Source organism: Pezoporus occidentalis, unplaced genomic scaffold, assembly GCF_034315485.1.
Source record: "Pezoporus occidentalis ecotype Australia unplaced genomic scaffold, CSIRO_AGI_Poc_V1 ctg292, whole genome shotgun sequence".
In the NCBI taxonomy this organism is placed as follows: domain Eukaryota; kingdom Metazoa; phylum Chordata; class Aves; order Psittaciformes; family Psittacidae; genus Pezoporus; species Pezoporus occidentalis.
In genome coordinates this window covers 89,843-116,973 of record NW_026914852.1, presented here as the reverse complement: position 1 = coordinate 116,973, position 27,131 = coordinate 89,843, and the positions used below count along the sequence as shown (strand labels likewise).

General features: G+C 44.4%; 1 protein-coding gene across 1 annotated transcript in view; it reads right to left on the bottom strand.

The window, feature by feature from the left end:
- Positions 1-25,577, bottom strand: part of FASN (fatty acid synthase) — a 44,225-nt gene extending 18,648 nt beyond the window's left edge. The window contains exons 1-22 of the mRNA XM_062626412.1: positions 25,269-25,577; positions 17,570-17,716; positions 16,621-16,773; positions 15,154-15,327; positions 14,117-14,317; positions 13,558-13,680; positions 12,778-12,893; positions 12,400-12,534; positions 10,080-10,539; positions 9,556-9,743; positions 8,582-8,771; positions 7,173-7,267; positions 6,620-6,754; positions 6,120-6,323; positions 4,489-4,604; positions 3,859-4,034; positions 3,319-3,510; positions 2,951-3,031; positions 2,674-2,859; positions 2,184-2,363; positions 1,774-1,977; positions 108-418 (exon numbers count right to left, since the gene is read on the bottom strand). Coding sequence (XP_062482396.1) covers positions 108-418; positions 1,774-1,977; positions 2,184-2,363; positions 2,674-2,859; positions 2,951-3,031; positions 3,319-3,510; positions 3,859-4,034; positions 4,489-4,604; positions 6,120-6,323; positions 6,620-6,754; positions 7,173-7,267; positions 8,582-8,771; positions 9,556-9,743; positions 10,080-10,539; positions 12,400-12,534; positions 12,778-12,893; positions 13,558-13,680; positions 14,117-14,317; positions 15,154-15,327; positions 16,621-16,773; positions 17,570-17,696 — 3,747 coding nt within the window. The 5' untranslated portion in view covers positions 17,697-17,716; positions 25,269-25,577. The remainder of the gene's footprint in view (positions 1-107; positions 419-1,773; positions 1,978-2,183; positions 2,364-2,673; positions 2,860-2,950; positions 3,032-3,318; positions 3,511-3,858; positions 4,035-4,488; positions 4,605-6,119; positions 6,324-6,619; positions 6,755-7,172; positions 7,268-8,581; positions 8,772-9,555; positions 9,744-10,079; positions 10,540-12,399; positions 12,535-12,777; positions 12,894-13,557; positions 13,681-14,116; positions 14,318-15,153; positions 15,328-16,620; positions 16,774-17,569; positions 17,717-25,268) is intronic.
- Positions 25,578-27,131: the final 1,554 nt, after the last annotated feature.

Sequence of the window (27,131 nt, the reverse complement as noted above, 5' to 3'; positions counted from 1 at the left end):
ACATAAATGATATCCAGAATTACAACTGGAACAATAGAAGTACATGATCCCGATAGAGGAAGGCCTGGAAACACTAGCTATGATTCCATTCCAGGCTTCCAGCTAACCTCTACTATCTTCATTCTGTGACTGGTCATGTTCTCCAATGCCACACCAAGGCAAGTCTTCAACTCTGAAGACTCTAGCAACCCATTGAGAAGAGGGTCATTCTGAAAATGCATTTTCTCTTGAGTCACAATCTGTTCCAGCTCAGAAGAAAGATTTCCATTCAGTTCCAGATGACATATTTCAGCAAGGATATGCTGAAGGCCCTTCTGTATGGGTGAGGACTCCGCAGCAGCTACTGTAGTTTCTAGTCCAGGGACGACTAATTTGACCCCATGCATGGCCACCTTAGCCTGTACGTTCTGGATAAGATCTGTGGAACAGAAGGGGAAAATAAAACAAAAAATAAAATTTTCTGAAGATTTTTCTTTCCCTCTTTGCCTCCATTTGCTACACCAGATGATCAGCACCACAAATCACAGCATCTTCTATCGTTAGCCCAACCACAAAGACAGTGCATGATCCAGAACATTCATATTATTATGCATCATGCCGTAGCTGCAGCCCCAAACAGGAGGCTTTATGCAAGACAGTATAAACCACCAAATTACCTGTGGTGAGACTCCAACTCAAAGAAGGCAACTAACAGAAAACTTCTGATTTAGGGAGTCGTGGAATGACATTGTTAAATTTCCACAGAAGCAGAAATATTAAAATGCTTTTTTGCATTATAACTAGATGGAAAAGAACTTATCCTGACCGAGATCAGGATAGAAACAGCAATATGGAAAATAAGAATTCCACCACAGCATCCATAAAGAACTTTGGGAGCAGTATTTGGACACTGAAGAAAAAGAGAAATCTTTAAAATTTATTGCCAAATCAAAGGATGAGTGTGAGGACACTTTACCAATACAGAATGACAACACTGCTGTCCCGAGATATAACAAAATTCATCATTAAACTGCCAAAATATTAGTAACTTCCTTCCCCTCCTTTGAGGAAAAGTCACTTAAAGTGATGAGCTGAGTGGATGCCTCCTCATCCAAAGAGCACTGTACTAGGCTACCAGTTTCACAATAGACTAAGTTCATCCTATTCTTGCAGCAAACGCAACGTTTTTTTTTGCATGCCTCACTAAACCACTTTATCCTTCCTTGGATATGCTCTTATGCCCACAGCCAAATGAGGATATGTAAGCTTATGCATCTCAGCAGGTTGCAGGGGAAAACAAAACAAACAAGCTAAAGCCTTGAGTAAGTAGGCTCTCCTGTCAGTGTTTGAAGCAACTAGGCTGGGCTCCTCCTGAAAGATGATTTGTGTGCCTCTGCTTGCAGAGGGGGTTGTACCATTTGACACCACATTGACTGTTATACACAGGTAGATGCCCCTCCCCACAGTTTTACTCCTCACCTACATTCTGGAGATCACAGAATGGTTTGTGTTGGGGTTGAAAGGGACCTTAAAGATCATCTAGCTCTAACCCCCCTGCCTCAGACAGAGACACCTTCCACTAGACCAGGTTGCTCAAAGCCCTGTCCTTCTACTTCAGCTAGAAGCAGTTTTCAGCTTCTAGCAAGTGTACAGACACAGGACCCCTGTTGAAGTCTTCAGCAGAGACCAACACTTTATTTCTTGGATATTGTGAATTAGTCTGAGAGAAGCTGTTCATACATTTGTCAGGCTGGAAGTCTCCCCTAGTGTGACAAGAAAACAATCCCACTCTACCTCTGCAGTGCTCCAGGTAGGTATGAAGAAGGACGCTGGAAGACAAACAGTTACTCTCAATATAGGGCACAAAGCAGTATTTTTCTAGGGTGGGAGGGATCCGTTCCTGCTGTCGCCGTGGTGCAACAGAAGCATGTAGACCATTGATTTGAACACCTCCTGCTTTAAGGCTGCCAAGACAGGGGTCCACAACAACATCAAGAGCTGAAAGACAGGAAAGAAACGTAAGTCTGCACCAAATACTACAAGCATTTTATTCAACAGTGCTATGTCAGACTTTACAGAAGCTGCAGAATGGCTTGGAAACCAAGAGGTGGCCCTCAAAGTACATCCTGCTTCTTAGAAAGTCATACACTTATCCACACAGCAGTCAAAACAACTAATAACAGGCCGAGCATGATAAATGTTACCTTCTACATTGTCCTGGTATTGGCGCACCTTCTCTTGATGCAGCACTGGATCAATACACACTGAGCGAATCCTGGTGGGTAAGCGCAGACTGCGCTCACTCTCAGCTAAGACCATCATGTGTAGCAGGGTGTCAAGGAAAGTCACCCAATTCCCATTCCACAGAACTTTCCCTGTGCTTGCTGCAGAAGAAAAGTAAAGGGAAACGTCACTGTGATTCTGTCATTCAGCAGATGCCAGAAGTCACTGCTTATCAAACACAAAGTCTGAAGTATGTACCCAGCTTCCCCTGTAGCCTCCAACAGTCACTTGTACATTGGAGATAACAGCTTTCCCAGTGCTCTGCCAGAATTCTTGGTTATTCTCCATTATCGCACAAAGTGTAATTACAACACAAAGCACAGTCAGGTGGACTACTGACAGAATTAAAAGATCAAATATTCATCATTACTATAATCATGCTCATCATTCTGCTACAGAAAGTAGATTTACCTTCACTATTGCATTCCAGAACACCCTGGAAAGTTGGTCCATAATTATATCCACGCAGATGCAGCTCTTGATAAATGTCTTCTTTCAAGAGGCCAGACTTTGAGCTCATGTCAGCTTGAGTCTGAAAGTCAACTAGCTGGTTATGGAAGTTCTTCAGAGCAGTGTTTTCTAGGAGGAAAATCTTCCCTGATGGGTACAGCGGCAAGAGTAAAAATCACCAAATGTTCATACATAATGGATTTTAATAGGACAGAGCACTCACAGTTCTTTGACTTACCACTCACAGTCAAATTCTCATTCCCTGACACTTCAAAATGGTGGGAAGCAGGCATGAGTCTTACTTCCAGCTGTACTGATCCTTCAAGAAACATGGAAAAAAAGACAGGATTATGAGATCATTCATTGCTACCACCCTCAAGCAGAGCCTTCTTTTTCACCATTTCTAGACTCAACACACACAACATGTAATAAATATGACCCTAACATGTGCTACTTGAACAAAGAAGTGAATTCATTCAGTCAGTTATGCCTCATTCTCTATAGTCTTCTTCCTGGGTTTGTCTTCACTTTCCCCTTGTATTTCTTTCCTCCCCCTGTCATCACCTTCATTACAGTTTGGCAGTTGTACCAGCACTCCTCACTCACCCTTTTTGGGAAGGATAGTTGCCTGGTGAATTGTGACTTCTTCAAACATAACAGCCATTTGCTCCATAGCCATGCCAACAGACTGTGCCAGAGTTCTCCAAGCCAGTACTAGGTATCCTGTTGCTGGGTACAGGACTCTACCATCAATGCAGTGACCAACCAGGTAGTGGTCAGGAGAGTCAGGACTCACATCTGGCAAAGAATAAAGAGCAGAATGAAAACAATAAAGACACCTTAATAAAGAAGTATTTTCCCCTCAATGTCTGTAAGAGGTTCCAATTGTTCCCCCAACTATCCTGCCTGGCAACACGTAGCTCTTAAAACTACTAAGAGTCTGAATCATAACTGTTTCCTGCTCTATTCACATTCTTTCATACCATTTCAGAAGCACATCCAATCTTTTTCAATTCAAACAAAATATTAAGAAGATGGCTTCAAAAGTGCTGCTTTGAGTTTTCTTTTCCCTAATTTTACAGAAGAAATGCAGATGAAAAGTGGGAAAGAGAAAAACAGAAAAACAAAACAGACAGGCACACACACCGATACTGTAGACTGAAGCAGATGCAGAGCCTTTGGAACCTGCTGGAAAGTCTTCAGCTTTTGGAACATCCCAGTCCTGGCTGTGGTCCCATTTGATGCATGGAGAAATAAGGGGTGTCCCCACTGGGACAGGGTATTCCACAGGTGGGAACAAGTTATTTCCAAGAACATTTATCCTAGGAAGACAAAATGGATCAAGACAGTGTGCCTGGGGGAACAGGGGTGTGTGGAAACTGATCATAGTACTTCAAAGGTCAGACAGCAACTGGTCTCAGGCTCCACATCCGAGATTTTGCTAGGAGCACCATGAGCACTTATTGCAGCTAATTGTAATTGTAATTCTAACAATCTACAAGATACCAAGCTTATTTCCAAGAGCTAGTTTCAGGTTCCTAGGCCCCTAAGATGGGATTCCTCTTTAAAAGGCATCTTCCCATCCCCAGCAGTCTCTACTCCAAGGCAATACTTCATAAGTGAGAACATCAAACATGTAAAGCACAGATGTAAACTCCATTTTCCAGGTTTATGGATGGAGTATTTCAATCTTTGTGAAAACATGCATGCTAGGAAAGAAATTATGTCTCTTCTCCAACTGATACCCCTCTCACCCTCCTCCCTTAGTCTCCTTACCCTGTTAAATGAATCTTTCCAGTTTGTGTTAGGAAGAACTCCAAATTATTTTTGTGCTCTTTCTTCATCAAAGGCAGAATGGTGCAAGTTGGTTTCAAAGTTCTCCTCAAGATAGCCTGGTCAAGTAGAGTCCATAATCACTGGTGGAAGGCATCACTACCATTTTGTTTCTGATTTTTTCTCTCTAATTCTCAAACCACTTCTGTTTCTGTGCCAAGAGTTGTGTGCTAGTTGCTGGAATGTGCACCATTTTAATAGGGAAGAGGAAGGCAGCACAACACCCCTCCAGCACCCCAAAAAGTAGCGCATCTGGTAAAGCGGAACCTATGCAACATTAGTGAAATTCTGCCAAAACACAAATCTCCCTTTCCCAAGCAGACTGTCAAGTGGAATCAAAAGCTGCACTTCGAGAACTGCAAGATCATCCCCTCAAGCCTCCCACTCACACCCTTCCCCCCCTCCCCAATTTAAGGCCTTAATCCCAGGAGCCCCTGGCAGTCTGGAGCATTCTAGTGCATTGTCTAAGTAACAGCTATTAAAATAAAAAAAATGCAGCCTTGAACATCTGACCCAACTTGCAACTTCTCTTCAATTTGATACCATGGTCTTTAAAGGAGAGAAGGGAGGGAAGAGAAAACCAGATCACTCTCAAACCCAGCTGATGTAGTCTTTAGTCGCTTCCATTAGAGTCCAGACTGTATAACCATTTTAACATGAAGTGTATAACCTTTTTATTGAGGAAAAGATCTCCCTAATTTAAAAGCTTTGCTCTGATTCTCTGTTCAAGTCACTTTGAAAGCATACATAAATATACCTAACATGACAAAAAAAATATACCCTGACTGGAACTCAGAAGCACTGTATAACTATTAAACTTGATTCACAATTAACTATGATTCTGCTTAAGACTTTCGTCCTCTTGCATGCCACATACCAAATAAAAAAAAGACCGAAGTCTTAAGTGATAGGCACAAGATCACAGAACTGATCTTGTAGAGCAAATGCATCCTAATGCACCTTTACTATGAAGCTAATTCCACAAAGATCAGTTCCTACAGTGTGAGGAGAAAGGAATAATGATCTAGTGATTAGGGGAAAGCAGTTTATGAAGAAAGCAAGCTCCTATAATCTCAGGCTACCTGGCCTGGAGAATAGGAGAAAACACCACTCCCAGTCACCAACTTCTAAGACCAGAATCTCAAACCAATTCAGTGTACAGACAGTGATTACAAATTTTGAATAGAGGTGGCCTGCTAGTATTTAATCTCTCCCCCACCCCAACTTTTTGCACACATTCTCCATTAGATCTAAACAAGGAAGTGCTTTTCTTACTCACTGCACATTTCAGAAAGCTAACCGTCAACTATTTGAAATGCATGGCAATGAATAAAGCAACAATGTCTTTTTTTTTTTGTTAATAGTAACATAAACCACTGTCCCATCCCCATACCCTATCAAGAAAATGCTAGAATTGTGAGACACTCAAAAGTACTAGACAGAAAAAGTGTTCCCAGAACTGGGGAGGGGGGAGGTAAGAGGAAAAGCGGCTTTATCTCCTAGTCCTCAGACCCTCAATCTCCTTCCTGCAGCAGCATATCAATATAACATCATACCAACACAATCAAATATACCTGTAAAAGAGCATGTGGAGCAATCTCTACTACAACAGCATTCTCTGGAATATGTTTCAGACCATCGTGGAACAGCACTGGATTCACTAGGTTGTTCACATGATACTCTGCAGAGCAGCTCTTAGCCAGATCGCTCTGCCACTGACATTCGGGGATAGACGTACTTATCCATCGTGCTGAACGAGGTTTAGGGTGTGGAATGACCTACAGATAGACAAGGAAGAGGGAGAGGAGGAACACTTACATGTCACAGATAACAATAAGGCAAAAATCAAGCAGCCCCTCCTTTTTGCAGGCCATTTTTCCCAGCTTGATTGCTCAGGATATCCTTCTACTTGGGGTCACAGGACTTCAAACCTCAAGTCTTGCTGAGGTCTACAAGCTTTTCAACAGATTTTGTTCTCCTCCCAAAGAAAGGAGCCCCTTAAGCTCAGCATCACATATACCCAAATACAAATGCATGAGCGCAAGCCACGTGAGCCATAGTTTGGCAACATTACCTTTTTCAGGGCACTGAGCAGCACTGGTGCAATAGATGCCATGTAATAGGAATGATATGCAACTCCAGCACTGCGCACCTCCTTTGCAAACACACCCTTCTTTTTCAGTTTAGCTACAAACTCATTCACAGACTCCTAAGAAGAAAAATATAAGTGAAGTAAAATAAAAGCTCACAATGTATTTGAGCTTTGTATGAGTGACTGTACTCCCCTCATGGCCTTCATCACTTGCCACTTAAGGGGAGCCATATCTGGGATGAGATTATTGCCCTTTTCAGCCTTACAGTAATGTCATCATGCCCATGGCTATAAGACTATTCAGTGTAAAGAGATCTTCTATTTCTAGCTTACTGAGGTACTATCATTACTTCGTCTCACAGAAGATTTGCATGTTTAAGTTTATACAAAGCACCATGTCCCCTCCCATCGTGCTACTCCAGCTCCCCTTTGTAAGGAGCTGAGCTTTAACTCAGCTTCAACCTTTCTTCAAACCAGAACTTCACAAGTCCCAACCACAACTCTATAGTGTGTACCATATCAGTTCCTTGCTCACCAGAGGCCCGGAAACAGTAACAGTATCTTCTGAGTTGTGACAGGCTGGTACCACATTTGGAGGACAGCATTGCTTACATTCCTCCCATGTCAGACCTGCAGAAGGAAGACCTCAGGACAATACAAGTGCTTCTAGCAGTGAGCCTCATAAGGGGAGGCAATCTTATCTGCACAATCACTGCACTTAACTCAGCATTTTGCAAAACTGGGAAGGATTCTTAAGATGGACATAGCTTTAATATGACATTTATCACTCTGATATTGAGCACAAGAACAGAGGACTGTATCTTTGTACCATGCCATCAAGGGATGGGGTGGGAACCCACACACTTTTGAAGAAGCTACAGATTGTCTTGCCCTTAGCAATCTGAGCTAGAACAGGAGAGAGAATATGCAAGTTTGACTCATAGAAACAGAGACACAAAATATCCATAGAAATTGGTAACTCTAGTGGCTTAAACTAGCATAACCAGATGTGCAGCACCTGGTCCTATAGTACACTGATACAAGTCACAGGAAGAGCAACTTGAACTCAACATCATATTATTAAAAATATGTTAGATGCAGCACTCCGAGATAAGTTCTGTGATAACAGTGTCATGTATTTGATATCAAGGTGAAAACTAAATTAGGCAGGTAGCCCTTTGCAGCATTAGACCCGCAACAGCTTTTCTCTTAAGTGTTTCAGTTTTTTATTTACCACTGTGTCCAATAATAAGAAACAGCACAACATACATGCTACCAATGAGAATTTGTACATGTAAACATGTAAGTCACCATGAACCCATGCCACAAAATAAAACTGCTGGGCCCAAAGCTCAAAATTTCACCCAACAGTGGGGCAAAACTACCTGACTTACAGAAACACCGCGCAAAGCTTGTTCAGGAGAAGGCTTCTTCCCAAGTCCTAGTAGGGCCAAGTAAATTCTAACAGCATTAAGTTCCACTAGCCATGACAGAACAGTAGCTTAATGGTTTCATGTCTCATTGCTCTTGCAGACAGTATCTTTCTTTTTAAAAAAAAAAAATTAAGTGTGTGTATATACAGGCACACATGTATATAAAAGCCAAAACCCCCAGTGCCTCAGATTTTCACCTCTCTTTACAAGATTATTTATCTAGCTTCTGTCATTGGTTACTTATCAATAAATCTCTCCATTTCCACTTAAGTTTTGGATGAAATACCAAAATGCTGCTGTATTCCAGGTCAGAGATTACTACCATTACATCAACTTAAATATTTAATAACCTGTTCTACATCAGAAGAAAAAGAGGAGGAAGCAGAGGCAAAACTTTTACATACATGACTGTCTCCACCAATACATTTCAAAGCCCTATTTTATACCAATGTCACACAACAGAGAACCGATGTACTTTCCTGTATCACTCTTTTGGTAAGGGTATACCTACCAACAGCAGCCATTGCTCCTGGGGGCAATTTGGCCTCTTTAACACACCGTCCCCGCCAATAAGCTGCAAGAATGACTTCTTCCTGACTTAAGCAGTTATCTGCATAGCCACAAGCTAGCTCTCCCACCGAGTGGCCCAAAATCCCATCAGGTTGCAGACCTACAGCCTTCAGCAAATCAATCAGGGCAATCTGCAGAGAACAGCAGGGTTAGTGATTCCATGCCAGAGTAAGCAGGTGTCAGGACTCAGAGGCACACAGCAGTAGTTGATTGCATTACAAAATGGCTTTTTGGTACATGATACTCTTCTTGTTCTTGCTGCATTCTTTATTATTTATTTATTTCAGATAACTGCAGCTCCAGCCTCATTTCAAATGAACCCAAAGAATTGCTGTGCGACTCCAATACTGTTTGGGTGTCTCCACTATGTAGCTTTCCACTATGGAGCTATTTCCAACAACAGGAGTCTGCCAAAAGCATATCTGTACACAGAGGCAAGAGGAGCTTTCCAGATCCCTTCAGAAGCTCTGCCTCTAGTTTTTTAAAAAACAGTTAATGCCACACTGACATTCAGAATTAAAACAGACTTCATGTAGTATCATTAGTTCATCAGCAGAATAAACTTCAGAAGGCATTCAATGGAAGCCTGTTCCTTGGCATAAACGTTTACATAAAGCTCAGACATCCCAGTATCTTAAAAGGAGAAACTGCCCCCCCCCCAGCCCCCCAATACACATGCAAATCAGTCCAGACCAATATTAGTCCGAGTATCTTGCAAGTGACAGAGCCCTAAACTGTCAAGGGTACAAGACACTCCCTCCTATCAGACAGAGACTTCAAACAGCTACCGTTTACTGGAATCACAAAACAAGCTTCCATTAACCACTATAAGGTGTTACTGGCCAAACACACACTACCACAGTGTGCTTATATGGCTTGAGTCCATAAGCCCTCCACCAGTCATTTGAGTCTTACCTGAATAGCAGCTAGTCCAACAAATGCATGGACGGTCTCATCAAAAGTGTTTTCATCTGCCTGCAGAAGCAGGTCTGAGACCTTCAGGCCTGTGTTCTTCAAAGCCTCATCTGAGCGCAATATAGACTGGCGAAACAAGTCCAACTTCATAAGACTCAGGCCCATACCTTTCCACTGCGATCCCATACCTGCAGGACAGGCAAGGAGAAAAGTGAGCTGTAGTAATGCTCCATAAAAGGAGTAGACATCACACACTTGCTTTGGCAGCAAAAGAATTCCAAGAGCAAAACACTGTACATCCTCTAAATTAGGCACTGCTTTTTATTTTCCTGGACTTTGCTATCATGCAGAAGATAGAGTTGGAAGGATTAGATAAAATACAGGAAATGTGAGTTTTCTAGACATACTGCAGGGCTGCAAGATACTTCCTCATGCTAGAGTGGAGGACAACATCAGAGCACAGAATCGCATTGCTCAAGCCCCAGATGTACAGAAGGATGCAGTACATCACTGAGCACACCTACCTGAGCAGATGTACCAGAGTGGTCTACCCGATGCCTGAACTTGTTGAACCTCTTTTATGTCACTCTCACTGCCAACCAGCGTGTAGCCCCTGTAGGGCATGGAGGACACAGGAACTGCAGAGATATCAGTGAGAAGGCTTAAAAATGGGCTGCATCCTCCATGTTTCCTGCTTTCCTGAATTAATGTTTCCACAGCTTCCTGGGTTCTGCCACAAATCTGAACCAGTCTTGGCATGTTGCAAGTCTCCAGAGGCTGGTGTTTGTTCTCATTTGGCCTCAGAATGACATGAGCATTAGCACCTCCAAAGCCGAAAGAGTTGATACTGACGAGGCCACCTTTCACTGGCGTTGGTTTACAAACAACCTCCAAAGTGCCATCTTGTAAGGCAGGAATATCTGGGTTTGGGGTATTGAAATGAAGATTTGGAGCCCATAGCCCATGTTCCAAAGAAAGAATGACCTGCAAGAAAAAACAGTGTTCTGTGCTCTATGTTTTCTTATACAAACATCTACTTGTTATTACTGGCTTAGTACAAATGACCATGTAGCATACACTAAAGCAACTCTCTGTGTTTGGATAAAGGGATGCTTCAGAGAACAGCAGCACTGATGTTACTGTGATAGTACCTACTACACCCAACCAAGATGCTTTGTTTTTACTTTACAACAAGTAATTAAACAGGTTGAGTAGTTCAAAGGTGCAGGTGAGTTTTCGCCTCCCTTACCAGAATTTTAAGTGGCCTTGGCAAACTCTAGTTTCTTTCCTACCTATCCATGTAATTAATGGATTCTCTTCAAGTCTGAAATCAGATACTTTAAAGGTCCATTTTCCTAACTGACCTCTCACATATGAGAGCGTTTTATGGAATTACAAAAGAGCACACTTACAGAAACTGCAGACTTTGAGAGACAGTTACTGTCTAAGAGACAGTAGGCTTGGTGTAGTTTCTTGCCTGGTCCCAAGGATGCCTGATCTGCCATTCTGATTAACTGTCAAACTTTAAACTAGGAAGTGTCATCCAACTTTCAATCAATCAACGAGACAGAGTCTTCAATATCCCTCCAAAGCTACAGGTGCTTTCAAGATCCCAGATCTGGCAACAAGACCTAACATAACTTCATAGAAAGCATAAGTAAAAGATATAGCAGGCATGATGGGTGGCACATGGGCTCTTGCCTGTAGCTCCAAGCTCTGATACAAAGTTAAGTGAGAAAACTGATGAAAAAAGAGCGAGAAAACATGGTGTCAGAGAAGTCTTCAAAAAGAAATTGTGGGCCTTGTCTTTGCAGTCCTGCACCCCCTAAGAAACACAGATGGGAAAACAGTACCTCAGAGTTATGGTCCTGTCCTGACAGATCACAGCAGAACTGCACTAAACAGTTTATGACATGCAACAGTACGGATGGAGAGGTTTATTTACAACTCGGTTGTTCCGACTATGAAGAAGGCTGTCAGTCTGAGAGATAAGAGGTGTTAAACTTTCCTCTATAGAGACACAAGACACTGCTGTCTCCATGATTTGCACAGAAGTCTATTCACAGCACGTTTTATGTATTCACATCACAGTAACCACTTTAAAGAGACTAAAATTCTAGTAATGACCATGTACGTGACTTCAATTTGTGTGGTTCTAAGGCTGTTGGTAATAGGCTTACAACCAAGTGTGAACATTAGCTAGCTCTCTGCTAAGCAGTTTAACAGCCAGAGTAAATAGGTTATTGTCTGCCTACAGCAGTAGTTAGTAGGCTGGTAGCCACATCCCAGAGAACTCACGTGACTTTTTTCCAGTGTAAGAGAGAAGAGGGAGAGATGATACATGCCTGACAAATGGCCAGAAGAATCAGCTACTCTTTTGGCACCAAAAGGCCACACTGACTGTCATCTCCAATTACTCCAAATATCTAAATCCCTCTACCTGTACACTGTTCAAACCCAAACAACTTACAGCAGAGTTCTGTTGGAAGGACCAGTATAAGGATAATCAATAAAGTGACCCCAAAGCCTTTATTCTGAGTTTAATTATGCTCCTGTAGAATTCAGTAGGAAAGGGGAACTGAAGTGGGGAATGGGGCAGATGCACAGCAGAGAGCCACGCAGGCATTTTTGTTGAGCTTGCAGAACAGCCACCTAAGATTTTAAAAGTATTTGAAGGTGAAGCAAGCAGATCATTAAGGAGAATCACCTGAGTTCCTCTCATTACCACTGAATATCCTATCCTGGATCAGTGCAAATTTTCCTCAAAACAGACAAACATTAAAACCCCCACTTAATGTTGTGTTTCCTCCCTTCCCAAATTTTAATTCCCAAGCCACCCATTACCTTGGCTAATGCAGCAAGCCCAGAGGCAGGCTCTGGATGACCCATGTTTGATTTGGTTGATCCAATCAACAGTGGCTTTCTCTCACATTGATGGAAGATATTTACAATGCTATTTACTTCCTGTGGATCTCCAACCTAGTAGGAAGAGAATCAGGACAACTATTAGCTAGCACTTCTGATATGCACCACAAAAGAGAAATCTGAAAGATTAAGATCCGGAAGTGGTGAGGCAGTACATATTCTCATAACTGATAGAAGGGAAACATATGTTCATTTTGGAAAAACAAATAATAATTTGATGGAAGAGTGTGGCACGTGATGCAACGGAAGAAAATAAGAGAGAAGAAAGCACCCCAAACCCAAAGGCACCATGCTGACCTTGGTGCCTGTCCCATGCGCTTCAACATACTCCACTTCTTCAAGTCTGATACTGCATTCTCTGTATAAAGAGCTGACCAACTGCTGCTGCATCTCTCCAGATGGGAATGTCACACCTAGGACCAAAACTGCTGTCAATTCCTCTAGTATCAGATGTGTCTTGTGCTGATTTTAGCACCCTTTCAACTGCTACCAGGTCCAAAATACCCAAAGAGAAACTTTTTCAGGATTCACACCAATGTCCTTAGTGCCAAACACAGTAAGGCTCTCAGGCTCTTTGGAAGAAGATCAGAGGTACCAGAAATGGACCTTAACCAATGAATTAAGGCTAGTGTGGAAAGATACTGCTTAACAGAACACTAGGAAATGTCTACATCAAGCAGAACATGTGAAATTTGGTGTCTCCATAAGTGGGACAGCAGTAGAGAAAGAGCCTTATAGTCGCACCTCATCTACACTTCTATCAGTGCAGAGGTGTCTTGGGGAAGGCTAAACTAGCAACAGGACATTCCTGTTATTCCTGCCATAGAAATCACCACTTGTCTCCTTCACCTTCTTTACAAAACAGGGTTCTGAACTTCGTGTGACCAAAAAAAAAAAAAACAACCACCAAAACCAAAAACCCAAAACAGACCAAAACCAACAAAACACCTCCACAAAAAACACAAAAACCCTTCCAACATCTAAGACAACAAACCCCACAACACCCATTTTTCATGACAAGGACTCTAGCCTGAACAGTTGTGTAGGTATCTGACTTTTCAGAGGCCCAAGGCCTACCTTGCTCCTTAAAGCCATCAGTGTTGCTTCCAGCATTGACTATAGTGGCATAGATCCGTTTAGCCATAGATCTCTTGGTCAAGAGAATGGCAACAACTGCTTCAGAGCGACAATATCCATTTCCTGAGAGCAGAGAACAGTAAGTCACTAATTCTGTTGTGCTCTGACACACTGCAAAGCACCATGCAATAAGGTTATCTCATTCCTGATCTACTGCTTACAGACCACTTTGAGAGCATGACATCCATGCCTTTAAAAAAAAAAAAGTCCTAGAAACGCTCATTGCTCATCACAAACAATGATAAGAATTTTCCATCAAGAGACAGTTATTTGCTCTCCCCAGTGCCTGAGGAATGAGCCATAGGGTTTCTTCCTCACAGGTAAGTTTTCCAGCTTCAAAAAAACACACAACCAGATCAGGTCCAGGATATGTCCTGAACAGTGTACCTAGGAAAAACTACAAGGCCAGCTCTTTGCTGTACTATGAGAGTATGTGGTCAGAGACTCCACAGCAAGCTCTTTTCACACAGCATGACAAGCTTTGGTACTAATGCCTTACCTGAAGCATCAAAAGCCTTGCAGGCACCATCAGGACTAAGCATACCCAGTTTCATAAACTGCACAGAAGTGTTGGGTTTCAGCAAAAGGTTGACCCCTCCTACTAGGGCTGCACTGCACCATCCATGACGAATTGCCTTATATGCATTTTCCAGAGCAATGAGACTAGAGGAGCAGGCCGTGTCAATAGTTATGCTTGGTCCTTAGGGAACAGAAAGGGAAAACAAAAAACCTGGGGTTTACTATTTCATACTCTCCAAACGCTCCAGGATGAGATCACAAGAGAAACACACTCAAAATATGTTAAATAAGTTGTTGCTTCAGAATGCAACAGGTAATGCTGATAAAATGGGAGACAAGAATCATCACCCTCTGCCTGCTTACCAGGTAACGAGGGATAAGAAAGGTGGAAAAAAAATGTAAACAATTTGGCTTTAATGGCATTTTTTAAACTTCCATCTCTGTCTCCATCAAACAGAGATATTGTAGGCTCACAGGGAGGTCTCATCCATTTCCCCATTCCCACCAAGAAAAATCTCTCACCCTTCCTGGTGCTACCCTTGCCATTATCTCTGTTCTCTGCTGTTCTTCAAAGCAATTCCAATCCCTCCACTCTTCAACGCCACACATGACTATGCCTTTACTCACTTAATTTCGGTGGCTCTCCCACTTCTTCCACTTTACTCAAGAAGAGTCAACTTTTCCACTCAGTATGTCTCTGGGCCAGCGGACTTGTACATAGCTTCACACCAAACAGCAGTCTGAAGGCTGGAAAGAAACTAGGCCTTTTATGAAGGCCTCCTGACATCTTTTAGATGAATGCTAGCTATACCCTTCAGCAGCAACTGAGCTACAAAAGCCTTACAATGAGTTAGTTACATTTTCTGCTTCTCGTATGCCTCCTTTCAATAGCTGAATGCTACTTTCTCATCCCCAAGGGGATCTTCGTCATCATATCCATTCCCCTCTACAAAAACTGTGGTAAAATCACACTCAAATCTCAATTGCTGACCAGTATGGAAGGCTTGAGGCACTTACCTGTAAAGTCATAAAAGTAGGAAATCCTGTTGGCTAACATAGCACGCTGGCAGCCAGTCATGCTGTACCCCACAAGCTTTTCTGGATCTTGGCTGAGGGCTTCACCAGCTTCTGACCCACTGGCACCAATCCATACACCTGTGTCTGTGCCACGCAGGGTGGCCGGATTAATGCCTACAGGGATAGAAGGTGGTAAATTACAGCAGACAAACTTATGAGGGGCAAACTGGGGAGATATCAGGTATGCCGGCACCAGTTCATGACCTTCTTCTTAATCCAACTTTCTGACAGTCCTCTGCAGCATTGTTCCCTTACCTATATTTACCTTTTACCTGTTTCAACTGCAGACCTTACAAGTCTCATTGCAGAGTCCACCAGAAGCTTGATGCTGGCTTTTTGCCATAGCAGAAGCAGCTTTTCAGCTTAGCTGGGCATTGCTAGAGCCTTGTTCAAAAAAAGCATGCAGGCTATGAGAGACACAAACACTGATCAGGCAGGCTAACATCTGACTTACAGTATAGAAAAAAGAAGCAGGTCAAAGGGGAAAAAAATTAAAGCACTTGGAATGTCATGTGAGCACATGAGTATCCACCTCTATCCACATATAAAGCCCAGATCTGGAATACAAGATAGAAAGGAAAATTCTTAAGTTCAAAAGCCAGCAACCAGAACAAGAAGCAATTCTGCGCTAAAAAAACTGCACAGCAAGCTCAACTTGCAGCAATCTCTGCTGTTTCTTCTCTGTACTTTACAAGTCCTGGAGACAAGCAGAATATCCAAGCCTCCAGACAGAGTCAGCAGCAGAGGAGCAAGTATTAATTTCAATATGTCAGTATTAGTGAGGTGGTTCCAACTTTTTCCCCATATACTTATGTTCAGACATGAAACTGATTAACATCAAGGATAACCTTTTCAGCTCTGTGGGCAAGTAACTCAGAAGCTCAAGAAACTAGCAGTGATGGAGATAAGAGACTCCTATTTCTGAAGGTAGAATTCCTCAACAAAACTTCTATAGAACAGAATCAAATACCACAAATTTTCTATGAACCTGGCCAATAGACAGGAATACACCAGGCCATCTGCCATTCACTTAGGCCATGGATGAGATTTCTAACCAAGTCATCTTCCTTTTGTACTACAAATATGTCTTTAACAAAGAGATCTATTATGGAATATTAGATTAGACCAGAATATATAAAAGCTCGAGCACCATTGACTGCTTATATGTTTCTGCCATACTGGTTGTACCATATGATGCAGGTACAGATTCACTGGCAGACAGCGTAGACTTCCTAGCTAGAGTTCCAGAGAAAACAGCTTTGCTCTAATCCCCATACCAGTTCTTTGCTCTCATCTCTAATGAGACAGTTTTCTCTTGTTAGAGACCCCACCACAGAGGTGCATGTCTGCACCTGCTGATCAGACAGTACAGCACAATTCTCCCGGTTCAATCCCTCAGCTATTTACCTCCATCCAAAATAGCTTCATAAGAAACTTCCAACAGCAAGCGAAGTTGAGGATCCATTGTATGAGCTTGTTTGGGGTGAACCCCAAAAAAGGATGCATCAAATTTGCTTATGTCCTTGAGCTTTCCATTTCTCTTGGGCAGTCCATACATTCCTGAGAAGAAATATTCAACAGTCACAGAACACATCCGTTTTGAAACAAATACATCGGTTCTGAAGCAGCTACCAGCTGAGACAAAGTACAGAATAACCACAGCTGATTCTTGACTACTCATGAAACCTCACTTCCCTGTTGCAGTACCCAGAGCACTGCATGAATATATACCTACCTACCTCTCAATCTCATTTGAAAATGAGAATGCTCCATTAACAAAAACAACTGTAATATTTAAGACTCTCCTGGATATGGCAGCAAAAGACATTTTTCTGATTTAAGCATTTTTGCTTTGGAAAGTTGTACTGAGCACAGAGTCAAATCAGTGGTTCCAGTCAGTCACTGGTTAGAAGAAAAACGAAAGCTACCTTTTACTTGGCAAATTGCTAGCTTGAATTGGATAGACATGTGCCAAATGCTTCAGAAAGACAATCAAGACAAAATAGAACATTGTAAAAAGCCACAAATTACAGGACTGGAGTGCCTGTGCTACTTCTGAACCCCCAAAAATATTAGAGCTGTCTTGCTGCCACAGCAATCACAACCGGTACAGGATTAAAGCTGCCTAGCTGCTCTGTCAGTATTCTTTAATTTGGAAGTAAGCTACATATTATTTATAAGCTGCTACTGTATGGGATGTAACATTCATGGAAGTGTTCTGGTCCTGGATTTCTTGACAAATCAGAATTGAATTCAGCTCTGGGAGGGGTTTGCATCCAACAAATCCTTTCATAAGATAATTCCTCTAAAATGGTCAGAGCCCGGAGCTCCAAAAGAAGAGACAATAAGCATTCACCTGGTTTCCACCTCCGATCATCCTCTGTGACCATATCAACTCCATTAAGCAGGTTTTCCCAAAACTCTTGCAAGTTCTCAGATTCTGGCAGTTTTCCTGCTATGCCTGCAATCACCACGTCCTCCATCTCTTAACTTCTCCCTGTTGCTGAGATCCACAAAGCAGTAAGACTAGTAAGATTTCTCACAGAGCAGAAGGGTAAATGTGTCTCTCCTTTCTGACATGTTGTGACAAACAAGCACATTCGCAGGAGAAACACCCACACAGGACCAGCCCATGGACTCTCTAATGAAAAGAGAAAGGCACCGCAACCCTCTCCCTTCCCCTCGAAATCCAAACCAAAAACAAGAAAGAAGAAACAAGACAATCAAACAGACCAGAATATCTGTGGGGTCAATGAGAATAGGAAAACTGATCCTGAAGGAGTGCTGGGCTCCAAGAACCACCAGTTTCTACATGACAACTACAAAGCTACAGTATGCAGAGCCACTGTGAAGTCAGCAGAGAAGGAAGATTAACATGCTGGAGCAGAGGTGGGTGGAGAAATGATGAAATATATACAGTAAAATACATAATTACAAGGCAAACATAAGAGGTAGCAAAACAAGTTCTACCCTCATTACAAAGTTAAATGCTAACTTAAGAATCAATAATCAGAAAGTTGGGGGGGACAGACGGACAGGAAACAACATGACACTAAAACCACATAAACACAAAATCAAACAAACACACCCCCCACCCCGAAATTAAAACTAACAAAAAAGCCACCAAAAAAACCCCACCACACACAGGAGAAAACCCACACAAAACCACCAAGATTGCAATACAACTTAGCATTAAATACCTGAAACAAGAAGTAAGTTTTACATATAAAAAATTTCCAACTGCACCCTGTGCTGCCATACATTTAGAGGACCAGGAAAAATAAGAATAGATATGGAGTCCAGATGGGATGAAATACCTTAGCTGTTGTCCCAGGAAAACTGCATTCTAAAACCCCAATTTCAAACACCACAAGAGAACATCATGCCACATAGCACAGCAGGCCATCTATACAGATCACACCAAATGATAGCTCATATATTACAGTCAACACATTTCTTTCCTATTACACTTAAAATACATTAACAACTCAGCAGAGAGAAGGCAAGTTAACCTGATGTTTCAGTTAAGTTCAAACTATAGTTGGTACATGCTAAGCAGGCAAGTTAAGGGGAGGGGGGAAGCCCCATATATATAGGGGTTCTTTTTATATATATATGTTATTGAGATTATACATACGGACATATAAATAAAAGTGCAGTTGCATGAACAAAACCAGTAGAAAGCATTTACAGTATTTCCTTAAACAATCCTGGTAAGTATACACAAATTATGCTTTAGAGCTTATGTGTGGGCTGGAACACCTCTCCTATGGAGACAGGCTGAGAGCTGGACATTTTCAGTCAGCAGAAAAGAAGGCTCCAGGGAGACCTTAGAGCAGCTCCAGTGTCTAAAGGGGCTGCAGGAAACCTGGAGAGGGGCTTGGGACAAGGGCCTGTAGGGACAGGCCAAGGGGAATGGCTTTAACCTGCCAGAGGGGAGACTGAGATGAGCTCTTAGGCAGAAGCTCTGAGGGTGCTGAGGCTCTGGCACAGGGTGCCCAGAGAAGCTGTGGCTGCCCCATCCCTGGCAGTGCTCAAGGCCAGGTTGGACACAGGGGCTTGGAGCAAGCTGCTCTAGTGGAAGGGGTCCCTGCCTGTGGCAGGGGCTGGAGCTGGAGGAGCTTTAAGGTCCCTTCCAACACAAACCAGCCTGTGATTTTAACAGGTAAAAAAGAAGAAGAAAACTGGGTATTCAAATAGCTAAGAGTCTGCCTTAACAACTCTGAAGACAAGACTTTGCTATGGAAGACCTAAGATTTGCCTTCCATCTCATACTGTGCTCCACAGTCCCATACAGGCTCTCTGCTTAAGTGTTGCTGGTGAATGATCATCTTCACAAAACGGCACTAATGCGTACTCTTAAAATAAGCATTGCTGGTTTTCCAATCCAAGACATTTAGGCATAGTTTTGCAGCCTCCTTCAGGAGTTCCCAATGCTTTTGAGCAAGAAACAGACGTCTCTTCCATGCACACACTGCTCAGGCATAAAACCTGCTTGTAGCTGGAAGAGGCTGGGGTGTGCTGAGGGAAAGTAAAGTCCTCTGGTTAGCCGAGGTGTAGCTCAGCCAGGACACAACACCACAGAAGTTGTTGCCTGATTTCTTTTACCCTTCCTCTTTCCTTCAGCAGTTATCTTGATTCACATCTGTGGAGTAACTTGAATTATGCAACATGTAACAATGAAGTAGAAGAGATGATTACCTCATCCAGTCCATCCCTTCTGGGAGCAGATTGGCAAGTGTTCCCAAAAGGGCACCTTGGACTTCTCAGTCTTACGCTAAAAATCCAGACAAAAGAAGTTCCATTCCACTCTGGTTGTTCGTTTAAAGAGAGAAACACTAGCCAAATGCACAAGGCTCTTGCTGAGAACCTAATCCCCAAAACTGAAGTTGGCAGTAATAGGCCCGCTTCACTCTGCTCTTAAGAGAAGCCTCTCAGCTTCTCTACTCAGGTAAGTCTAGTAAGTCAGCTTTATTATTGGCACTACCACTGTGCCTGGAAAACCCAGTGAAGGGCCACAACTGTTATACTTGCAGCAGTTCTGAACTAGGGGCAGGAAATAATGGATCTCAGGCACAAAACTTACAATTTAAGTGTGAGAAGAGAGACATGCAAGATGATGATGTGATTATGATTCTATTTTATGCCTCTGCTCTTTGAGTGATGAGCTCTAGGGAGAGAAATGTAATTTGTATTTCTGGGGACTGAAACATTAGAATCAAAGAATAGTTAGGGTTGGAAAGGACCTTAATATCTAGTTCCAACCCCCTGCCATGGGCAGAGACACTTCACACTAAACCATGTCACCCAAGGCTCTGTCCAACCAGGCCTTGAACACCAACAGGGATGGAACATTCACAGCCCCCCTGGGCAACCCATTCCAGTGCCTCACCACACAGCCTTCTCTTCTCCAGGCTGAACAGCCCCAACTTCCTCAGCCTGTCTTCATACGGGAGGTGCTCCAGTCCCCTGATCATCCTCGTGGCCTCCTCTGGACTTGTTCCAACAGTTCCATGGCCTTTTTGTGTTGAGGACACCAAAACTGCACACAGTGCTCCAGGTGAGGTCTCATGAGAGCAGAGCAGAAGGGCAGGATCACCTCCTTCGACCTGCTGGTCACGCTCCTTTTGATGCAGCCCAGGATACGGTTGCTTTGTGGGCTGCAAGCGCACACTGCAGCCGGCTCATGTTCATTTTCTCATTGACCAGCACCCCCAAGTCCTTCTCCACAGGGCTGCTCTGAATCTCTTCTCTGCCCAACCTGTAGCTGTGCCTGGGATTGCTCTGACCCAGGTGTAGGACCTTGCACTTGGCATGGTTAAACCTCATGAGGTTGGCATCAGCCCACCTCACAAGTGTGTCGAGGTCCCTCTGGATGGCATTCCTTCCCTCCAGCGTATCAACCGAACCACACAGCCTGGTGTCATCAGCAAAGTTGCTGAGGGCACACTCAATCCCACTGTCCATGTCAGCGACGAAGATGTTGAACAAGACCGGTCCCAACACCAGCCCCTGAGGGACACCATTCATTAATCTTTTCCAGCTGGACATTGAGCCATTGACCACAACTCTGCGTGCGGCCACCCAGCCAGTTCTTTATCCACCAAGTGGTCCATCTATCAAATTGATGTCTCTCCAATTTAGAGAGAAAGATTTAGATTACTTCTGGGATTGTTCCTTCCCATCCTGCACCTCTTTCCCTGGAGTATCATAAAAACTTCATTCAGGTACAGCAAATCTTGAGAAAATGTTCTTCTGAGACGGTGAAGTTACTGAATTTATCAGCAAAGCAATTTTTGCCAACATCTCATGGATGTAGTTGAGTAAGACTGTGTCAAAGGTGCAGAAAAAGATGCTGCAGTCATCACAGTATAGAAGAGCCAAGAAGTTAATTTTAGCTGGGTGAATGGGTAAGAGCAGCCACAAGTTAAGGATTTTTATACACCAAGAACTGGAGAGATTTAGGCTTGACAAGGAGTTCCAAATGCCTACATCTAAAATAATGTATAAATTACAGATTCAGCAGCTGACAATTTGCTATGAAAAATAATAGTAGGAAAAGGAAAAATCATTAAGTCCTCCACTGATTAAATAGTGAATCTAGTAGATTTATAAAAGCAACTAGTGATAGGAAAAGGGTGAATGGCTCTAAATTAGAAGACGGGAGACTGAGATGAGCTCTTAGGCAGAAGCCCTTGCCTGTGAGGGTGCTGAGGCACTGGCACAGGGTGTCCAGAGAAGCTTTGACTGCCCCATCCCTGGCAGTGCTCCAAGGCCAGGTTGGACAGGACTTGGACCTCCTGAACTAGTGGAAGGTGTCCCTGCCCATGGCAGGGGATTGGAACTGCTGAGTTTTAAGGTCTCTTCCAACCCAAACCAGTCTAATTTATGGCTACCAACAATACTTTTTATCTTTCTTCACAGATAATAAGCCAGAAAACCATTTTAAAGCTGACTGACATTACCCACAAATGGTGTATTGTACTATTTCACTGTATTAGAGACTGTTTTTCTGGAGTGCATTTTTTGACTATGCATGGCATACCAGCAGATTTTGAAGTAGAGGATCAATAAAATTATTTCTAATCTGTTTTAAAGGAGATTGGACTACAGCAAATATACAGAACAGACTGTTCCTACTGAACTGATGAGCAAGGCTATTGAAAGCAACAGGTCAAAAAAAAAAAGAGATAAAGAAGATAGAAGGGAAAAAAAAAAACGGATTCTCTGTTTTCTTAAGGCTATATTTTGCTGGATCCAACCAGACATCTAACACCTTTTTTCCTCCATTGACCCCACAGTTTTGCTTTAATGGAATTCTGTGAATTCTTCCCAGATAGCTTGCATTTTTAAGAGCAGGGAAAAGCAAATACCCACCCTAACATATCAGTCCAACAGACATCTCAGTTAAGCATAAACTACCACCTCAGTGGATTTACACAATATTTTTTGGCAATGATAATTGTGTTGCTGACTCACTCGGTTGGTGGCCAGTAATAACTAACAATCCCTTTATTATTGACTAGTAACAACTTTCATCACTTTATACCTGTGCTCACCTCCCACATCAGCCATTTGACAAGGTTGTTTTGTTTATTGACGCCAATTCCTTTCTCCAATCATGTTACACCTTCTTAACCTTGCTCTCTACATATTGCATACCTATTGGTATCAGTTTAGCTTAATCCTATTACTAATATTACTCTGAAGTTGAAATACTGTTCTCCATTGCATTTAAAATATTTTTCAGTATCTCACTAATCCACCACCAAAAATTAATTAAGAAGAAAAGTATTAGTCATCATTCTCCACCATCCCTGGCAGCTGGACAACTTTTTTCTTTTTACAGTAATTTAATCTATTGTTTTCCTACAAAAACATCTCTTTGTCCATTAAGCTTGTAAGCTTTTAGAGGGGAAAAGAAAAAGAAGGACATGAAAATATAAAAGTCATCGTAAAATTTGATTTCTTCTCCCACTTATAGCTGACTTGCCAACTGCTGAAGAAAATACTTCTCTTATTCCGTTGTACCAACATCCACCTAAGGTTCAGTGAAGAAAGGAGAAGAGGGAGGGAAGAAGAAACTGCAGAATAACAACAAATAAAATCCAAATCTAGTTTGGCCTGATGCACAGTTCTTTTTCCCAGACAGGAGAACAATGCTTATTTCACTGTTATTTTGATGGCTGTTATCAAGGTGGGGCAGAATCCTCAAAGATACTGTTTGCAGGCAGCCCGAATTTTGCTCTTTTTTTGAGCTCCCATTACTATAAAATGAACCATCTGTGACTCTTCCAAAGCTTCCTTCAGCACAAATATTGACAAATGTATTGCTTTCTTAGTTTTTCAGTATGACTACATCATAACCCAGGTTTCCTAATCTCCAACTATCATTTCCAAATTTTGTGATTAAACCTGTCATTAAATAGTAACTTCACCTGTAAAGTGCTAGAATGCTTGCCTCCAAAAGAAAAAAAAACAACCAAAGCCTCTACAAAACAGGGGCAAACACAAGCTGCTTTTCTGGTTTTTGGTTTGTTTTGTTTTTTAGCATTTGGCTACATCAATGTGTGTGCCATAGGTTCGATTTAACTGAAAGACAAATGAAAAACAGCAGTGAGCTTCATACTGAGAATATACTACTTAGCAGGAAATACAATCGGACTAGGAAGCTAGTATTTGAGAAAAGCAGGTTAGATTTTGCACATGGAATCAGCACGGCTCTGCTGATTCCCAAACGTATTTGTACAAAAATTTAAGTCTCCAGTATCACTGTATCACGTTTGTAAAACATCTGTTCGTAACTGTCCTCTCTGTAGGGCATCCTCTGAATTCATCCACTAAATGCAGCCTTTCACAATGTACGAGTATTTTCTGTTTATTTCAAGAAGCTTAGAGGCTGCAGAAAAGGTAAAACCTTTGCTCATAAGACTTGAGGCTTTTCCTCCCTTTTGTTTTTTAAGGCAAGACACGTTCCAAAGTGCCCAACACTGCTCTCCGAAGGCGCATGCAAGCTAACATACACAGCTTTAACACTGCCTGTTTCAATTTAAGCATCCAAAGACAGCTTTTAGCTACCAAAATATGCATCCAGCATCTGAAAGGGTCGTATGTCAGGAAAGAAAGGTGGAATAAAAACCAAACAGGAGCAAAAACAACTAGAGAGAAATTATAATCACGCTCCTGAAAGCATCGTATCATCAAATCCAGGCTGGTGTTCAATCAATGGGTTATCTCACGTGGCCGCTTGGTTTATATAGAAGTGGAAAAAAGAAGTTCAACAGCATATGCGGCACCTTCATAGAGATGGCTTCTTAGCACCTACTGACCAGCCACCTTTCGCAATAGCGAGCGCCGGGTCTCCTCCTTTACAGGCTTCCTCAGCCTGCCACGCCAGGGCTTTACTCTAACCCGAGAGATGGCGGGAGAGCGCAGCGCCATCGCCTCGCTGCCAGGACAGAGAGGCCCATTCAGCCGCTCGCTCGCTCCGCACCGGGCGCGGCCCTTCGCAGCCGCTCCAGGGCACGGCACGCTGGAGCTCGGAGGAGCGACGGGAAGGCTCCTGCCCCCGGACGCGAGTGAGGGCTGCAGGCAGCGGCGCCCCGCCTGCGTCCCCCCCGCGCGCACCCGGCCCGCGGTGAGGGGTCGCAGCGCCGGCATGGTCCCGCCCGCCGCCAAGATGGCCGAGGGCCAGCCCCACAATGCAGCCGTTCAGCCTCCCTCTGCGCTGCCTTGCCGGACGAAGCGGCAGGCTGAGGCTCGGTAACCCCCCGGCCGAGCTGGCGGGGACCCTCTTCTGCACGGCCGCGCTGGGCCGTAGGAGAGCGGCCCGCAGCAACAGAGCGCGGAGACCAAGGCGCCGGGCGCAGAACCTTTTGGTTGTGCGGGTCGGGCCCACGGTCCCCGGCCGAGCTCGCTGCCCACCACCACAAGCCCGGTGAGGCGCGGCCACAGCCCCACACAGTGTAGAGGGCTCCCAGCACGACGGCTGGGAGCGACGGCCCACGGGGGCTGCCCCTCTCCCGGCCGCTCTATATCCGCTGTCCCGCCGGTACCTGCACAGCGGCGGAAAGCTTCGTGCTGGGAAGGCTGGCGTCAGCTCCGGAGCGAGCTGCTACGGGGCAGGCTCTGCGGACGTACACGGACGCTTCGCGGTACCCGGCCGCAAACAGCCGATGCTCCGCTCTCCTCACTGTCTCCCTCTAGCTCCTGCCGCTATTTAAGCAGTCGCCACCTCCGGCGGCCACGCCACATGGGCTGACAGTTTACTCCTCGCCGCAGTCCAATGAGAGCCGGGGCAGGGCCGCCCCGAGCCGGCCCCGGGGTGAAGCCAGCCCCTGCCCCCCAGAACCGCTCTACGGGAGGAGGGCTTCACAGGCCGAGGCGGACCCAGGCGGGCCCCCGTGCCGTGGCACCAGGCCAAGCCCTAGCTCCCCGCCCCGTACCGTGGAAGGCTGGGCGCTGCGGAGGGGGGGGGGGAGGCCTGGCTTTGGGCCAGCGCGGCGGGGGGCGAGGCAGCGCCGACTCACTGCGGGAGCGGCCCTCCTCGTGTCCCTCTCCCACCTCCCCGCGGGTGTTCACACTGGGGATTCAGTGCCGCGCCGGCACCACCGCTCGCGGGTGAAGGGGCAGGCGGGCCTGGCCCACGGAGCGCTCGCCCGCGCCAGCGACGCACAAAGGGAACGGGCTCTGGGCTGGGCGCGCCATCCAGGGACGGCGCCCAATCCGGAGGCGGAAGCGTGTGGGCGGGGGCGCGGCCCTGCCAATCGCGGGGCCCGTGGGGTGTTGCTAGGCGATAAGGCGATGTGGTGACGGCTGAGGGGACGGCCGGGGGCGCGCGCAGCAGCCGGCCCTCTCCGGAGGCCGCGGTCGTTCACCCCGGCGGAGCACGGTCCCGGGGTTACCACAGGGCAGCCCGCACGCCGGCCGGGGATGCGCTGCCCCGTGCCCGGGCCCGTCGCGGCGCCGTGACTGGCAGCAGCGGAGCAGGCCCGGAGGCGGGGCGCTGGCCGCCGCTCGCTCCCGCCGTGCCCCTGGTATGCCCCTTTCCAAAGGGCAGAAAAAGGGACGGTGGCTTTGCGTGAGGGCTCCTTTCATCCACTTTATACCTTACCCTGAGTGAATTAAAGCAAAACTAAACAAACGACTTTTGTTCTGTATTACCTACGACTGCAACTCCAACCCAAAAAAAGCCATCCCGCCTTTCGGTCAGCAAACGTGGACCCGGACGCTGGGATGCACTCACTCCATGGTGGAGGTTTAGCGGGAGATGTCCCTGCCCATGGCAGCGGGTTTTGAACTAGATGATCTTAAGGTCCTTTCCAACCCTAACTATTCTGTGATTCTATGCAGCCACCCCGCCATCGCTCATCTGGGGTTGAATACACTGGGTAAGGCCCCACTGCCATTGGTGCTTTACACTGCTGCCACAAAAGACAGCTTGACCCTGACCTTTTCTGGGTGGAACTTTTGCCTTTATCCATCTATTCCTCAGCACTATCATAGAGTTTTAACCCTTTGATAACAACAATCACCAGTTTACTCTGTTTTACCTTTTTAGTACTCTGTGATCAGCTAGAATTCCCTTTTTATAGGTTCTCTTTTTTTTTCTACAATTCTGTACCATCTTCAGTACTCCCTTGTCACCACTCTTTTCTCATCTGGTTGCTAAAAATCAATGCCAATTTGCTAAATATTTCAGTCATAAGACAAATACATGAAAATTTCCCCCTTGTATTTAGTACACACTAAGCACAGCTCCCCAAAGAGGATTCATGCAATAGCTCATGTTACTATTAGGAATGCTTCGTTGATTTTCAGCATACTTATACACTATATTCTTAGAGTTACTTTGAAACAAATGTACAACGATTGGGCTACTTTTTTTCTATCACAAGTAAAACAAAATGAAACAATCA